This window comes from Columba livia, chromosome Z (assembly GCF_036013475.1).
Source record: "Columba livia isolate bColLiv1 breed racing homer chromosome Z, bColLiv1.pat.W.v2, whole genome shotgun sequence".
Lineage (NCBI taxonomy): Eukaryota > Metazoa > Chordata > Aves > Columbiformes > Columbidae > Columba > Columba livia.
Window position 1 is genome coordinate 16,908,960 of NC_088642.1, and position 18,289 is coordinate 16,927,248.

Sequence of the window (18,289 nt, forward strand, 5' to 3'; positions counted from 1 at the left end):
TTTTTTTTTGCCAGAGATTGTTGATTTATCTTGAACTTGTCATCAGCCATAATCATCCGGACCTTCTTTAATGCTGCCACCTCACCTTTTTCTTTTCCTTTACCCTTAATTTGTTGTCATGTAATCTTTCACAGGTGGAACCCTGCATTTGTTCCTATGAAACTACACCCTTGTTTTTTATAGACCATTTCTGTAGTTAGTTAAGATGATTCAGATTTCTAATCCTGTGCTGAAACATGTTTTATTATTTCAAGTCATAGAAAACCAATTACATTAAAGTAGGTTATTTATTAGTACAAAGTCAGCACCAAAACAAATATGATGTGGTTTATCCTCTTAATGAGAAAGATTTAAGTACTGATGCTAAAAATGTTTCATAAAGGTGTGCCCCCTGAGTATTTATGAGACATGTCAAAAACCCAAAACTTAGCATGTTTTCTCATTGTTTTATAATACTTCTTTATATGTCATAACATACATTCTTCATTATTTTAGAAGTCAAAATTAATATATAAACAGATAATAAAGATAAATCAGCAGTAGTATTACGTGAGGTCTTTCAGATTCTCTAATAATATTCTGAAGCTATTGCTGTGTCTGTGAAATGCAGAAATGATGTAGTTCATACTTTAGCAGTTACAAATTAAATGGATTAACTTTTCCAGCTGTATTAATTAAAATGTTTGCATCATGAAAAAAACACCACAAACAAACAAATATACACTAAACCCAGAAGTGCTTAGCTGTATATATACACCTTTGGTTAAGCTTGGATTGCATTTTCACGGAAACTTTCACTCTTGTGAGAGTGTTACCTATATGTGATAACAACATTGATGGTCTTACTGTGTAGAAACTTTGAAGACAGCATGGTATTTCTGTCCTATGCAGGAACACTGGCTTCCTCGTTATGTGATGACATTATGTCCGTGGTCACCTTGTAGGAGAATGTAGCTTTCTCTGCCTTTCCAGGAGTCTTTTTTTTTTTTTTAAATGTATAAATCCCTCCCCACTTTGTTTTGGTGTCTTTCTGCCACTACTGTAGTATCGCATTTGGTGGCCTTGGCTCCGTCAGCTGTCCCAGGCCATGCTTTTCCATGGCAAAGCTCCTGTCTGGCTGCACCCAGTGAAGCAAGCTGACTGATGCCTGGGAAGCACACCACTTCAGTATTCTTCTAGCTGCAGCCACACTCCAAACCGCTTCCTAGCATTGCCCCCTGTTATGCAGCCATGAGATCTGTTTCTCACTACACACTGGACTTTGTTCAAGTTCTTTGTGGTTCTTGTACCAGGCCTAACGTCATTGCCCACGTTATCTGATTTTCTGGCCGTCAGTATTGTCCTATGAAGCTGTCTGTCTTGTTTCTACTCTCTACTCTCAGTTCCTGCATATGCCTTGTCTTTGTAACTGATACTTATGCAGATCTTTTTATATAATCTATATGAAGTTTGACTGTCATCTTGTTTCTTGTCATCTATTGTAATGTAGCCTGGTTTTGTTTGTGTTTTTTGTTTTGTTTTGTTTTTTAACCTTTTTTTACTTGCAGGCAGTGTAATAAATGTGTGTTTTTAATCCAGGTGTTACAGATGTGAATTCAGTATAAGTGAACCTCCTTGTGCATGCATACAGTTCTAACAGCTTTATTAATGTTTGTGCTTGCAGGTTGTACATACAAAAGATTAACTGACTTTTATATATTGGAAGCTGTCTAGTTGCATAAACAGGAATAAGCAGTATATTTGAGAGCTAGTTACTATCCATGTATACAAATACAGACTTTTCAACCAGCTGCTACTTGTGTATATTCTTTGGACAGTTAAAAGAAGTAGGTTTGAGTTTGTCTGTCTTGAGTTTGTGTCCATTTTATGGTTTTATTGTAAGCTAAATTGTCTTGATTAGATTAGCTTGTATGAGACAGGCGTTGTGATTTTTATTTTTCTATTTCTTAGTGCTATTTGCTAGATATGACATTGTACCTTGTAAATCGATATTTGAAATTCATATTTTATAGATAAGATTTTATGTCGCTACAGGAGATCTGTATTGCAAAGCATGATGAAAAGATCCAGCAGCGTCACCAGAGTGAGGAGGAATACAAAATGCACCATACTGTACAGCTAGTAAGTATGAGTTTTCTGCTGTTGAATATAGCCTTTAGTTAATAGCTTGCATTTCTCATTATACATAATTAAGAGAATATTCAGTGTGATAGCTGTTTTAAAAAGATGGTGTGTATCCCTCACCTTTACACCATGGATTTCTGTGTTGTATTATGTTGGTAAGGAGGATTATATAGCTGTGTTAGGATGATAGTGAACCCAAGCAAATAAAACAGTTCTTTAATGGTAGGTTCACAGTCTCAGGTGATTACTGCCAGTGCTGTTTGTTACCATGTGCACACAGGTGATTCTGAACACCTCAGAGTACAGCGTCAGACATGCCGAGATGAGTAAGAAAACTATACTGGAGCACAAGTCTGATGAGGAGCAGCTTAGAGAACTGGGGCTGTTCAGCCTGGAGAAAAGGAGGCTGAGGGGAGACCTTATCACTGTCTACAACTACCTGAAAGGAGGTTGTAGCATGGAGGGTGTTGGTCTCTTCTCCCGAGTAGCAAGTGACAGGACAAAAGGAAATGGCCTTAAATTATGCCAGGGGAGGTTTAGATTGAATATTAGGAAAAACAACTTCCTGGAAAGGGTTGTCAGGCACTGGAACAGGCTGCCCAGGGAAGTGGTAGAGTCACCATCCCTGGAGGTGTTTAAAAGATGCGCAGGTGAGGTTCTTGGGGATGTGGTTTAGAGGTGGACTTGGAAGTGTTAGGTTGTTGTACTTGATGATCTTAAAGGTCTTTTCTAACCAAAATGGTTCTATGATTCTTTACACATGTATTCTTGAATTTTAATAAGTTCGTTCATTATTTTTCTTCTTTCTACGGAAGAAATCACTTGAATTGTGTCATATAGAGATGTAGCTCCAGCTGTATGCTCCAGGATTCTCTGCAGTGTCTCATCGCAGAGAATAGGCCAGGTAGTCTGACTCTTGTGCTGAACATAACAGACTATAACTTAAAGAATATTAAAATTTTGGGCTACGTCTTGGGAACTGATATTGTATCAATATTTAATAAAGATCACTTACAAAGATGAATTGAAATCCAAGTCTCTTTAATTCAGGCTTCAATTAGATTAGTGAAAGTGATTCTGTTTCATCCTTATACATTTTTAACATTGATACATTTGTCCAAGAAGTCAGATGCATAATTTATTTTATGAACAGGCAACTTGCGAATGACACTACATATTGGCATACTGTTTCAGGAACTTAGAAAAATACAGGGTTTTTTCAGTTACCTTACTGTAGGGTAAGGCGATGGAATTTGCTGTGTGGATTGTAGTCCATTTATCACTCTTAAAAATCACTCTTGACAACGTTTAAGGACTTTCTTGTCTCTGAAATACTACAAGGCTTTTTCTTTACTTACGGATTTGCCCACTTCAATTATATAAAGAAACTTCTGCTATATTTTGGCTTTTCTGTGTTGATAATGTGACTGAAAATGTATACTATTATTGTAAAATAGGTTTTCAACCACTGCTGTTCTTGAAGAGAATATCTCAAGGGTTTCCAAACCTGAAACCAAATAAGAATTGCAATTTCACTCTTTTTATTTAAAAGCAAAACAACGCAAACCAAAACAAACAGAAAAACTGCTTGAGTTTGAGACTGCTTCAGGAAAAGTTTGACCTGATTGCATATGTAGTATGCAAGTGTGGTGGTAGAGCTATTCTTTCTTCTTTGTATAATCTTTTCTCTATACTTCGGTTTGAACTTTGCCACATTGCTCTGTTCACTGCATGCTTCCATTCCTATTTACCTTCTCCTGTTCCCTGTCCTTACTATTTTTCAGACATGTTCTCCTCTTCCTCTCCCTAATGCTTCTATACTTACCTCTTTCCAAATCACAGGAGCTGGTTCTTTGTGAAGGACACAAGGCCACTACCTGACTTCTGAAAATGGCAGGAAGGCAAACACTGCTTTTGTGTTTGCTGAATGACAGCAGAAGTTTACAAAAGTGCTCAGAATTTGTAATTACGATTAAGATGAGCATTTAAAAGTAATACTTAATTCTGTGAGTCTTTCAAAAATAAAAGCTGCTGTTTCTGCTCAAGGTTTTTCTTCATAGTCACCTGTTCTATTGCTTTTCCTGATAACTTCTGAACTTACATACAATGACTTTTGCTATCTGATAACTAGCATGCACTTTCTATAAATTTGACTGAAGAATAGTGTTTTGTTTCAAAGATGTAGTAACTTTGCTGAAGTTTTGTGAAAATGGATGATTGGTTAAAGGGGGAGGATCCAAATGTGTGTTTTCACTGAGGCAGGGTACCCAAACAAGAAATAATACAACTGTCTTGGCTGCAAGGAAGAGCTTCAAATCTTTGTTGAAATAATATTACAGAAAACCAAGCTGGGGTTAAATAATGACAGCTTAAGTTAACTAAATTTAAAACTTTTATTCACAGTTGTAAATTATAATGAAAATGTTTACTTAATTTGCTTAGTATTGGGTTCAAAACGTGGCACTGAGTTCTGCGATTTCTTGCACTGAGAAGGTACTGTTTTAATATGACTTGTTTTAAGTGGGCAACCTTGCAATTTGGACTGTCATTTTATTCTTGGAGTGATACAAAATGGATACTGGTTTGCTGTCTGGCTAATTTATACAATTTTTAATTTAAGGTGGCTTTTTTCAGTGTAATATTCTGTCACATCTCTAGCTATCTTCATCTTTCAAGGTAACTAGTCTTCAAGTATTCCTGAAATCTCTCTCTACAGAGCTTTGGATTTCTTCAAGATTATAAAACATGAAATGCATAATATTTTTAAGGGGAAGACAAAGGCCAAATTTTGAAGTTCAGAAGTGGGTTTATTTGAGAAATGGATTGTTAGGTAATTCTTAACAATTAGTAGAACAGTTATTTAAATTCAGCTTTTTTAATGATACTAAACATAGCATTGCATGTAATATTTACATGTTTTCCATATATTTTCTCAGAAGCGAGATCAGTTACAAGATGAAGAGGAAAGAAAGAGCTCCTGGGTTAGTCAGGAACGACAAAAAACACTGGACAGACTTCGCACATTTAAACAGGTAACAGAAGAAGAGTTGTTCTTTTCTGCCAGTTTCTTTTGCAAAAGAAATTTTCAGTCATTCCAGGACTATACTATGCTATTAGCTATTGTCTTTCATTTTATAGTTGAAGTGTTCTTTGGAAAATTTAACACAAAATAGGGCATTCGTGGTAAGAAATTCCTCTGCCTGTTGTATTCCCAGTGCAGAGATAAGCTTCTCTTCACTCTTATCTCAACACCTTGTGTCAAGACACTTGGCAAATGTTCCTGAAAGAAATGTAATCTAAATGCTGTTGCCCACAAAGCGCATTACTATCTGACATTCCCCCACTACCACTGATTACCAGAACATAGGCCAATACTTGCCCCTTCCTATTACAATATGTGTATCGAAAAATGGATAGAAGATGGAAAGAAGGGGAGACAATAAGGAAGGAGGTGAACTTGAGACTGTATTAATAAGCAAAGACTTATTTTAGTTTTGCTTAATACATAAAAAAATCTATGTGAGAAGTTTCTTTACTGGGATTTGTTCATCAGTACACTCTTCATATCTTTATTGTTTGCAAGTAGTTTGAATTGCATAGCTTCTGTAAATTAATGTGAATTTGCTTATTTTAACCAGCAGCTGTTAATGAACTGACTTTATGTATGAAGGTATTGATATTGTTAAGATCTCTATTGTTTTAGGCCTACCACAATTGTGTAAAATGTATTAGACCTGTATTTCAGAAGCGGTTTAATTTTTCGCATAAAAAAGGCCATGGATGAGACTAATATAAAAAGACAGATATCAAGGCAGCAAATTTAAGAGCTAAAACACTGTGGAAAGACTCAAAATGTTTTACAATTTCAAGAGATATCTTTTTAGGCAGTATTATTAACATCTGAGGCCAGTGCCTTAGGTCAGAGAGGACTTTGTTGCGGAGGGAGCCATTGACCAGTTTTAGAAAAGGAAAGCAAGAGGGAATTTTGAATTTTAGTTTTCAGTTTTGAATGTGCAGTCTGGTTCTCAGTAAAATCCTAATTCTAACCCATGTATAGCCCTGACTAGACAAATCACATATAAATTGAGCCTTAACCAAGAATAAAAATTAAGAAAATGGATAATTTTTGCTTAAAGCTGAGGATATATTGACTTTGCTTTTACATCCAGAGCGAAATGAATGAAACTAGCAGATGAATTGTACTTGTCAGAAAGGCAAACCCTAGTGACAAGTATTTACAGTCTAGAATAGTATGATGCGTGTGCATATCTAATTTTCAATAACTTACTCACCATAGCGGTACCCTGGGCAAGTAATACTTAAATCAACTAGACTGCGGTTGGCCCATGCAAGAAGAAAATGTGCAGCCAGCTCAGTGTCCTGTGTCGATCAGCCTCAATCTTTGCCAGCAACCATACAAATCCAAGAGAAGAAAGAAGGGGTGGAATTGGAAAATGCAGTTCAGCCTTTGCAAGCGGAGGAATCCACAAGCTTGGAACAACTTCAGGATCTCTCATTACCTCCCAGTGGTGTTACCTCTGAGCTGCCTCATGGTAGTACTTCTCCACTCACTGGTAATGAGCCTCAAGCAGAGACTGTTACTGCAGCACCGCTTCCACCCCCATTGCCTCCACCACCTCCTCCTCCACCTTTGCCCTGCAAGCAAGAAGCCACCAAACCCTTAGAGAAAAGTGACAGCTTTGTTAAACGTCAGAGTGAGGAGAAGGGAGTCCAGCACTCTTCTGGTGTACCACCAGCATATCTTTTTGACAGCAGTCAGCTAGTCAGTGCCAAGAAGAAGCTGAAGAAGACCGGTGATCTAGAAGGTTTACAGAGGAGGAGAGGTAATGTTTTAATTTCTGTGTATTTAATTGTAATGCACATCAGTTCCTCTTTTGAATTGCTCTACAGAAAAGTGTATGCTGTGATTCATTTATAATTGATGGGAAAGCTGTTAAATCCTTTTCAGTTGACAAATGTCTGCAACGCAAACAAATGTTAGGACCTTTACAGCAGCACGCAGTATACTGTTGAGTTGGACAGAAAACACTTGGGAAACTGATTCTATGATCGACCACATTAGACTAGCTAGAAAATTGAGCTAAACGTTGCCTGAAATAATATTTTCCTATTGAGCTTACAGCCAGCACTGCAAATATTATATGCTTCACCTGAGGGTGCAGTGTTTTTTTTAATAACAAAATTCTACATAATTTATGAATTAGTAAAATGAATACTTATCTTGGGACCTAGGAGACCTGGAGGATGCTATCTTCAAGGTTTCTTAAAATTCTCATACAAAAATCCATAAACCCTCAAGTACCCTTGAGAACTGAGTAAGAATATATATGTTTAACTACAATTGGAAATTAAATCTGTAATCATTCAGCAAAACATGTTAAGTAAATAGTTAAAAGATCAAAAACTTCCTTAGGAACTAAGGAGAAGGAATAGAGCACAAGTCTGAGCTGGGAGATCTCTTACAACTTGTTGATTCTATGCTACTTGTTTTCAGCTGTTCATTACCTATATAAAGTGGGGAGAATGGCAGACATGTTTGAACAAAATAATCCTGGCGTTTCAGTGGCAAATATTGTATTTGAGCTAAGTTTGTATTTGAAAATCAGATATGGGATTTTCAAAAGTGCTCAGCTGAACTATTTAAGTGGATGTCACTGAGAAAAAGTACCCGGAGTGAGCCCTGATTTGCAGTGCTGTAATGTGGCTCTATTAGCATTTTATTTAAAATTCTGTCTGGCTCTGTCAATTACATCTACAGAAAACAACCCTCCATTGACATTTTCTCTCATCCAGATAAAATCAAAATTAGAACTGTCTTCATCAGTCAGACAGAAATGAGAACATTTCCTCTAGAATTATCCTTTAATGATTGAAAACCCCTGAAGCAACTGCATAGTTAAAGAATTTTTAAGCTCTTATGTATCTTGCAGGTTGCAGGTACAATGTCTTAAATTCATTGTCAATTTTGATGCTGCTGTGCTCCATTTTTCTTTTTCTGCAGTCCTGTTGTTTATTTTTCTGATATCTGTTTCATCTTGAAATTTTATATAAAGCGTGTATTGTGTGTGCAATTTGATATATATATCATAAAATGACAAACATAAAATCAAATTATATCTTCCCTCTTAGGAGTATTAATGTCTGCAGCAGCAGTCTACCTGCTGCTCTGTATTCCCTGAGATGTTCCAAGTCTCTAAGTGGCTTCAGAAATTTGTTCCTGTATGACAGATGACTGTTTTACAATCCTTCCTTCCTTCTTCAAATGTGCAGTCCTGTATTCTTGTTTTCACTTTTCCTCGTGTGTATTCCAACTGTCTGGGCCATCAGTCTGATGGGCAAAACCAACCCATAAATGCAAAGCAGGTTTAAAAAATGTATTCTACCATATATGGAAAAAACCTGTAGGCAGATATTAATCTGCTGATTGATATGTGCTGCACATTGCAGTTCCAGTGTATGCAAGCTTTTTCAAGCTGTTGTACTTTATTGTAACGCATTCTCTGGGATAGGGATCTTACCTACTTGTTGCTCTTCAAAGTGCCAAAGCTTCGTTTTCATTTCTGCAGAGAACTAGTTTCAAATTTATGATAAAGAATGGATTTGTCATGAAGTATCAGCTCTTCTCAATTTTCATTAATTATAAAGGAAGGGAATTTATATAGGCACAGTGTGACTAGGTGCTAATACATGAGTCCAGAGAAGCAGGAAGATGCACACTTGCATTTGACTGTACTGCTGCTTCCCTCACTGACAGGTAGTAATAGTCATACAGTAGGTAAAATCAGCCACAAAATGCAAGTGCTGAGAACGCACTGTGCAGTCCAATACGTACGGTGTGTACTCAAAGTCAAGAATGATGATGTAATAAACACTTTTTAGTGTGTTGTGTTCATTGCAGCTGTTTTGATTTTCCTGACTGCAGACAGGAAAGCCATTTTGTTCAAAACATTTTACTACCTGCCTGGTAGGAGGTTAAGTGGTTTCAGAAATTGTAATTGTGTAAACCAGTACATGTGTAAACCAGTGACATGGTAGCAGGGAAGATAAATTCGGAGGCTAAAACAAGCAGAGGAGCTACCATTATACTTAATAGTCTGGGACTATCATGTTAATAGTATGCAGCTGCATTTTGGTGTGTAGTATATATAAATGAAGACTGATAAAATTTAAGTAAAAATAATACTGAGGGTCTTTTGATTTACTGCAGTGAGTTCCCCAATGGATGAAGTGCTGGCTTCCTTGAAACGTGGCAGCTTTCACTTAAAAAAAGTTGAGCAGAGAAGTCTCCCTCCTTTTCCTGATGAAGATGATAGCAATAACATCTTGGCACAGATCAGGAAAGGGGTGAAACTGAAGAAAGTGCAGAAAGATGTTTTGAGAGAATCCTTCACAGTTCTGCCTGATACTGACCCTCTGACAAGGAGCATCCACGAAGCATTGCGACGAATTAAGGAAGCATCACCTGAGTCAGAGGATGAAGAGGAGAGTTTGCCTTGCACAGACTGGGAAAATTAACCTGTAATTAATCTATATTTTTTTTAAAATATTTCTCCAACACTTTTTGTATAACAATAGTGGCTAAGCCTCAGGTTGTGCATTCTAAGAAACTTAGTATAAATGTGACTAAGCTGTCTGACATCCAACATGGTATAACATGCACATAGGAATTTAGTAACACTGACTTTTCGAAGGTTTATAGTAAGGAAAACTTTTGTAGGCAACATCTTAGCTTTTTATTGTTTGAATACTTATGCTCAATATTGACAGGACTGCTTCTATGAAAACCTCTATTCTCTGTAGTAAATTTGAAGGAACTGTTTGCAGCTTACCAAAAAGCTTTAAAAAGCTTTTAAGTAACAAAGCAGCCCAATCACTCTTGGACACACCTCATACTTATTTTCTAACTACTTCTGGCCTTGTAAAAGTTGAGCATGTTTATTGCTTCAGACTGAGTAGCTCCAATTGAAGGAAAATTAATTTTGACTGCTGAACACACTGAAGTCTTATTGATTACCCTGTGTGACTGACTCTTTGATAGCTTGGTTTCAATCTGTAAACTCTCTGATTTAATTGAATTGCCAGACTATAAGTAGTAAATATACATATATAATTTATACTTCTGCTACTCATATGAATCTCATGACCTTGCATTATACTAAGCTATAGTGCCTGAAAGCATGGATGTTAGACTTCAGCAGATGAAGTTAATGACTTCACAACAAAACAGAAATTGTCAGAAGATCAGTTTTCAAAATTGCAGCTGCATCCGTAGCATAAAGACATTCTTGATTACAACAACAACATGACAGTGGTGGTTCTTTTCTGCTATTGGCATGTGGATGAATGTAAGTCTCACAGAATCACACAGAATCACAGAATCGACTGGGTTGGAAAAGACCTCAGAGATCATCGAGTCCAACCCTTGGTCCAACTCTAGTCCGTTTACTAGATCATGGCACTAAGTGCCATGTCCAATCTCAGTTTAAAAACCTCTAGGGACGGCGAGTCCACTACCTCCCTGGGCAGGCCATTCCAATGCCTGACCACTCTCTCTGTAAAGAATTTCTTTCTAATATCCAGCCTAAATTTCCCCTGGTAGAGTTTAAGCCCATGCCCCCTTGTCCTGTTGCTAACTGCCTGGGAGAAGAGACCAATCCCCACCTGGCTGTAACTTCCCTTCAGGTAGTTACAGAGAGTGATGAGGTCACCTCTAAGCCTCCTCTTCTCTAGACTCAATTGAGTATTGATAGTAAGTCTCAATGAAAGCTCCCACTAAACTTAAAATTTTGAGAAAAAAGAGGTATGACAATCTGTAAAAAATTTTAAAATCTGTTTAGAAATCAAAGTATTTCAAGAGAGTAGAAGATAAATATTTATAATCCTTGCAACACAGCTAGCAGTAGGAAAAAAACAACCTTTTTGGATATTTTTAATCAGGCATTCCTACTGTGGTTAGTTATTACCATAGCTGGACGGTGACTATTGATAAAGTGCTACAGCTGTTTAAAAAGCGATGATGACTTAGGCCATCATCTGCCAGATGTTTTGATTATGAAATACCATGTCTCAAACTGTTCCATTCAGTATGCTATTTTCAAATAATAATGTTTAACAAATTTAAAAAGGAAAATAAATGTTGCCTTCATTTCCTCATAAACTAGCCATTGGCCACACTAATGATTTAACACTGTTCAATTATGGCATGCTCCTTCTATACCAAATGTACTCCTAGTTTTGGAATTGAAAAGTCCCACACATCTGGGACCCACTTTCTCTTACCAGTATCATGTTTTATTATGAAAACAATCCTGTTTTCATGAGATGAGACTACTTAACAGGTAGTACAGATTTGATTGAATAGTGGTTGTGCAAAATAGCTAACAGCTTAGAAAGGGAAAACAGGCCCCTGCTGAAGAAGCATGTGAAATAATCTGGGAGAACAGAGTTTGAGACAAAGCCCTCGTAAAATGTGGCTAAATAAATGCTTTTCACATAGATTAATGTGCTTGCTTGAACATACAGACCAATGACACAGAATTTACTACGTAAGAGTAAAATCTAATGAAAGTCTGTTGTAGAAATCACAGAATACTATTTCTTACTCCAGAGTTATCCATTTAATACCATGCTTTAAGACTGACCTGTTATTTTTAACTGTAAACTCTGCACATACAAAAACCAGTTACATAGAGATTTGGGGTTGAAAAGAGCTATACAAAAGGATATTGGCACATACGCTACAAACTATGCTTAATACATGTACATCCTTGTAGGCTAAATGTAATGCAGTTATTTGCCTTAGGAATTAAGACTAAATCTGATAAAATGATATGGGCTTATCAAGTGCCAAAAAGTATCTAAGGTATATGCAAGGAGTATTAACAATACCCACTGAAGTGGTTTCATTAATTATTGAAGTTTGAAGACAAACTAATAGTAAATAATTCCTCTAGGAGATCTAGTAATCTCTTGTATTACCTGCTTTATGAGTTAGCTTCTACATAAAGTTATCACTAACTTTTTTAAGAGCAGTTCCTTTCTTATGGATACTCTAAAACCATGTACAAAAATGTTGAGGCATTCTGTGAATTGGAAATACAGCTGAACAAGCCATATAAAGATGCAGTAGCTTCTGTAAGAAAAACTAGCAGATCACTGGTTATCAAGTGTCCCAAGCCTATCTGTGTGTACGTAACGGTATATACAAATTACTACAGTACATTTAACAGTACTGTAAGTAATGGCAAACCTGTGTTTCTGGGAGAGACAGACAGAGCGATGGATAAAAGCGAGCTTTTGTTCTCCATAGTCTTCTAATCCAGTATTTTGGGACTTTTAAAACTGTAATCTGTGTTCCCTGCCAACAAGACCAGAAAGCAAAAAAAAAAAAAAGACTTGGTCATATTTGGTGTGTCCTGGCTCCAGAGCTAATATATCATTACCCTGGGAGCAAAGAGAATCAAGGTGTTTGAAGACTCTTCTCAGTATCGCATGTTGGAGTTGCCAAATATGTTGATCAGAAAGTATTTGTACAGCTGTTTAGCTTTTCAGATGTGCCTTTTCTTTTTTTTCTTCCCCACACAGGTGATTCACGGCTACTGACATGAGAAAAGAGACCCAGTTGAAGATTACTTTTCTTCTTCATTTCTGAAAATTCAGAGCCAGCAGTTATCACCATCAACTCCACAGGAGGCTTTCCTTGGCAAAGAAATTGTTTTTCTTTGGCAAGTTATTCAGTAGATGGAAAAAAATGGCCTAAAATGTTAAGTTTTGGGTCACACCTTTAGTTTGTTATAAAAATTCTAGTTTAGGCAGAAAGCTAAGTTGTTTAGATGTGCGTTTATATAATCAAGAATGCCCAATTCTTATGCACTTTTTATATTTGCAGTAGTAACGTGTGACCAGTTAAATGAAGGGGGCATTTTGAGTTGGGAGAACACTTGCTCTTAGAGTAACTTGGGGATTCAGCCACAACATCCAACTAGCTATAAAACCTCCCCTTCACTGCATTGAATATATCATCTGCTTGAAAATTCAATTAATAGCCCTTTGCAGAGAAGCTTGCTATGTAGCAGTGTGATATTATGGAAAGAGCAGAATTCCTAGTTGCTCTGCAGTAGCTGAAATTCAGTAACATGCAACTAAGATTTTTTTTCTTCTTAGTTTGAAGAAGTGTATGTCAGTATCAAAAGTAGCAAGTGACCACGGCACAATGAGAAATAAGAGTTGAATTCAGTACATATTCAAGAATGTCATCGTTTCCAACATGGTACATTTAGCAAGACAAACTACAGGGCCTTTTTAGAAGGTTATTTGTAGTCTTGCACCTTTTTAAAGTAGACATTTTCATGCTTTTTTAAAATAATACTTAGCTATGCTGAACCAAGTTAGTTATACTTTTATCATTTAAGAAGCAATATTTTGTAATTTAATACTTAAAATTATTTTTCTCTTTTGGTTTAAAATGGCTTTTGATTACTGTAAGCAGCCATCTTTAAAAAATATCAAAACACTTAAACATATTGATAATTCAGTTGTGAAAATCATGCTTCTGTTGCTGGTTTTTATTATTCTGTTTAGTGGCTGCAAAAATGTTTGTACTTCATACCCAAAAGCCTACTGGCTAGAAAAAAAAAGTTCCCTTTTGATCCTGACTGTTTTTTTTTTAAAGGAGCGTTACAACTTTCTCTGCTGTGAATACTTAGAAATAGTCTTAAACTTCATGACCAACAGCTGCAGGCAGCTACTCTTACAAATCCACAGTACTAAGAGGTGTGTCAGTGCAGAGATACAAGTAGTCTTGTACCATCTAGAAATTCCATGTGATACCGAAATCAGCCCATTACAATCCTCAGACAACTGAATTTTCACTAGTGTTTTATTTTAACAGCGTGGCACACGCTGTGCTTAAGAAAGTCACAGTCCCTGTCCACTGTGTAATGTGTTCCATTCAGTGCACCTGTTGTAACAAACTGCTATGTGGATTTAGGTGGGTTTTTTAAGTGGAGAAATGCATTGCTCCTGTAATGTAATGGAACACATACTGCATAAATGTTTGTCACAGGAGATTTCACATCTTTCCATTTTTGTATATAGAGAGGAACAAGAGAACTTATCTTAGCAATAGGCTGTGTAACTTAAAGGAACCTCAGCTGTTGGACCCTTCAGTTGTTTTGCTGTGGCTGTCCTGAAATTAAAGCTCTGTCAGGCATCTGAAAGGATGTCACTTTACCTTTGCTGTCGACAGGAATATTTTTAACCTTGTTGCCTTATTTATAAAGTTAGTGAACATTCATTTTCAACGTACCTGTAAGCAACATTACTGTAGAGTTGGATTGATTTTGCTGTGTTAGTTGTCAGGTCTGTATTATTCTGTCCTGAGTTCAGCTCTGTGAAACACTTGGTACTGGCTTTCCAAGGACCTGAAACTACACGATGTTTTTTTTGTGTGGTTGTAAGCTGTCCAATACTGTGTTCACGCACCAGTAACAGCATTTCAAAATTCATCATAATCATTTGACATTGCCTGTACTGTAAGCTGTGGTGTATTTTTGCTCTACGTTAGTCTGTATGTCCAATCACAACACATGTTAAAACTGAGGTAATCAAATACATTTTTGGCTGTAGCACAAAGCAGAGCTATGACGTAGAATGGTAATGCAGATTATACAGTTCATCTGAAACTTAGTGCTAAATTAATAGTGGTAATCGAGCAACATCTAGATCCATTTTTTCCTGTTTTCCAGCCTGCAGTTTTATTCCTTAGAGTATGCTTATGGGACACTAGCAGATTTCCAAGCCAAGGAAAAACAGAGTAATTTTAAAGTATAGGTGGCCATGGTCCCTTTGCACAACATTTGTGTCTAGAGTTTACCACTGAATTGTGATTTATCTAAATAGCTCCGTGCTGTACTGTACTACAGTTTTCAGATTCGTTTGCCACTTGATCTGTCATCTTTGCCTTGAAAAATGTGTGCATGACTGAGAAAGATTTCTGTCCTTAATCTGTTTTATATTTAGCTGAAGTCTTAGATACCTGTAATAACTTAGTTTATAGAAATGGAATTCTCATACAAGCTGGTATTTTATGTGCACAAAAAAGTAGTTGTTATGCTGAGCATAGCAGCTTCTATCAGATCAAAACTGCCATCTTCAGTGTGGAAAGTAAATGTTTTGGGTTTTTTGGGTTTGGTTTGGTTTTGGGTGGGTTGGTTGGTTGTTTTTTCCTTCCATATACTGCTAAAAAAAGTACTCCTGGATTTTAATCGTCCATGAGTCACTAGATGTCACAATTTCACTTAATTTTCTGTTTCAGTATAAAAATTGTGCATATGTAGCATACAGGCTAATGCATAAAACTTCCCATCCTCTGTAATGTGAAATTTTGCATTGCCATGGCTGGAGCAGCAAGTGGGGAAAGTTCAAGTATACTCACAAGAAACTTACAGAAATTATGACAGTCCTGCATTGACATCGGTTCCTCCATAGCTGAGAAAAGACGTAATAATTGTGTTGTTCCTTCAGAGAAATTGTGGCAAGCATCACTACAGAAAAACATGTAAACACATCCAAGGAAGGGGAGCCTCCATAAAAAGACCTTTCTACCTGTGATTAGTATTTTTCATTTGTGGCTGGACTTCATTGTTGTGGCTGCCTTGTTCCGTTGCTAGTCATTTATCTTAAGCGGTTTGTTAACTTTCATGCTTCTTCCATTTTTAGAAACTTCTTTGTTCAAATTAAACTGTTTTAGCATAGTGTAACTGAGATAAAGAGTTGGAATGCATAATACATAATGTTTATTGTACAAATGCTTACATGAGGACTCAAAAACATTTTGAGTGGGAACAAGAAATAAAATATTCAATTTCTACTGAAATAACCAAAATGTAAGGTAAACAGCAGTAGTCTTTGACCAGAAATGGAATTTGTATCAACGTGAGTTTCCTGCTCTCATTCACAGAGGTTCCAGTCCTTTATAAATGACCAATAGTCTTATTTTATTCACTTTGCTATGTTTTCAGATGTTAAGTTACCTGTCTAGAGTAGAAAAAGGCTTTTTTATTTTTCTTAGACATCAGTTTTAGGGTTTGGGTTTTTTATATATATATCTGACAGGCTGCATCTTACACCAGATACCTGTAAAATAGTATGATTATATATTGTGTTCTTTTGTGACTACATTGGGGATAGAACTCAATATGCTTCACTACATTATTTGTAAAGAATCATTTTGAGTATAAGCACTATATTCTGTAATGTTTAATATTAAAGTAATGACAGATGCATTACTGAAGATGCAGCTTACTGAGAAGAGGAGGCAGAAACTTTTATTGGTTGATGTTACCCTTATTCCATTTGTTGCACTGAATTTCAGGAGTGTAATTTGTAAATCAAGTTTGCTCACGTGTGTAATCAGATTTTATTTTCTTTGTAACGCTTATGTAATTAACTTACCTGGATGTATTTCTGGTAATGATTCCATAAGCATGGACAATATGGTGTTACATTTAGCACTACAGAATTGATGTTAAGAACAATTGAAGCTTCTTGCAAAGAAAAGGAGTAAACAGAAGCACCTTACTGAGAGAACGCATTACACAACTTCAGTGCTATTGGAGCTGACAGACAGTAGGTCATCCTAAACTTGACCGCAGATTGCTCTTTGGTGTAATAAGCACATGGACATACTGCTATCAGTGCTGTAAAAAAGTACAGTAATGGCTGTTTTTAACCTATAAATATACTGTAATTTAAATTTTTCCTACAAAATAAATTTATATTTAATTGCTGCCTAATACATAAATACTTAGAATTTTTAGGAGGGCCAAGGGTGGGTAGGCATGCCAGTGTATTTTTGGGAGGGGCTATTGTATATACAGGTCTTTGCACTTCCAGTTCAGTTTGGCTATTAATCCAAGTCTGCAACCTGACATTTAAGTATTCTTAGTGTGGTGCAGGTCTTCTGTATTGCGGCCCACAGCTGCAGAATTTGACAGAAAAGGTCATCTTTCCTTTGGCAAATGTGAATGCTCTGAGGTACCTCTAATATGGAAAATGACCAAGCAATGAATTTTACTCTGCTGAGTTTCTAATATTAAGGTAGAGTATTATTTAGAGGTGATACAGAGGCCGTTAACCAGCAGTGTGACTATTTGGACGAAGTAAAAAGGATGATGGCTGTTTTGGTGAGTGACATCCAAACTCTGCAGAGATTTTATTCTAGGCACTGTCACCTATTTGGTAATTAGTTTGCCATAGACTGGCTTGATGTTCAGGTGCAGAAATACATTTTTTTTATTTCAGAATTGGGAAATAGGTGTTGGGGATATTCATTAAACACCTCCCAATGTGTTGCTGTGGTTGCTGTATGTTTTGTATTTCATTTTCAATGTATACAAATAGAGCATCATAAAAGCTTAAGAAATACAGATGGCTGCAGGTCATCTTGCATGAGGGAAGCCAGTCAAGTTTAATGAAACTAACTTCTTTGTTAAGCCTGTTGAATAAATGAATAATCAAAAGAAAACCCATTTGCCATTCACTAGCTTGGTGCAATATTATGGGTAGACTCAAACACTATTAGCACATTGTGCTTGGCTTTAAAAAATGTTCTTTACTCCATTATATTAAAAAAGGCCTATTAGATGCATATTCTATTGTAAATGACTCTGCAAATTTACTATGCCTAAAAATGCTCCATGATATAAAGTATTAAGCAACAAGTATCTTTTAAAAAAAGGTCGAAACTAAACAAACATTTCTAGCAATACCTAAAAACTAAAGACAATTTAACTGTCTGCCTTCTGCTCTTTTTTCTTTAGTGCAGCTTTTCTGCAATGCAAATTTATTGCTGTGTATTTCTTGGGTTTTATTGTCATGCAAATTTAAACCTGTACACAAAGTACTGCACTCACCTTCTTGTACATGCGATGTAACATCATACTCACAGTTTTGGTGCTTTAAAATATTCCTTTTTTCTTTATTAAAGGATATTTATTTGACCACTGTCTCGTTTTAACTTCAGTATGTATCAACATTAAAAATATATTTTTTATTACCATTTCATTCCCGCACACACAAAAAAATTAATATCTAGTTCTTTTAGGTTTCCTTTTTTATCCTTTTAACTCCTTGAACTGCCTGT

The 18,289-nt window shown here is 36.3% G+C and overlaps 1 protein-coding gene across 1 annotated transcript in view; it reads left to right on the forward strand.

Moving 5' to 3' along the window:
- JMY (junction mediating and regulatory protein, p53 cofactor) overlaps positions 1-18,146 on the forward strand; it is a 70,625-nt gene extending 52,479 nt beyond the window's left edge. Inside the window, exons 7-11 of the mRNA XM_005505976.3 lie at positions 2,035-2,121; positions 5,061-5,156; positions 6,422-6,968; positions 9,353-9,663; positions 12,730-18,146. Of these exons, the coding sequence (XP_005506033.2) occupies positions 2,035-2,121; positions 5,061-5,156; positions 6,422-6,968; positions 9,353-9,660 (1,038 nt within the window). The 3' untranslated portion in view covers positions 9,661-9,663; positions 12,730-18,146. The remainder of the gene's footprint in view (positions 1-2,034; positions 2,122-5,060; positions 5,157-6,421; positions 6,969-9,352; positions 9,664-12,729) is intronic.
- The last annotated feature ends 143 nt before the right edge of the window (positions 18,147-18,289 follow it).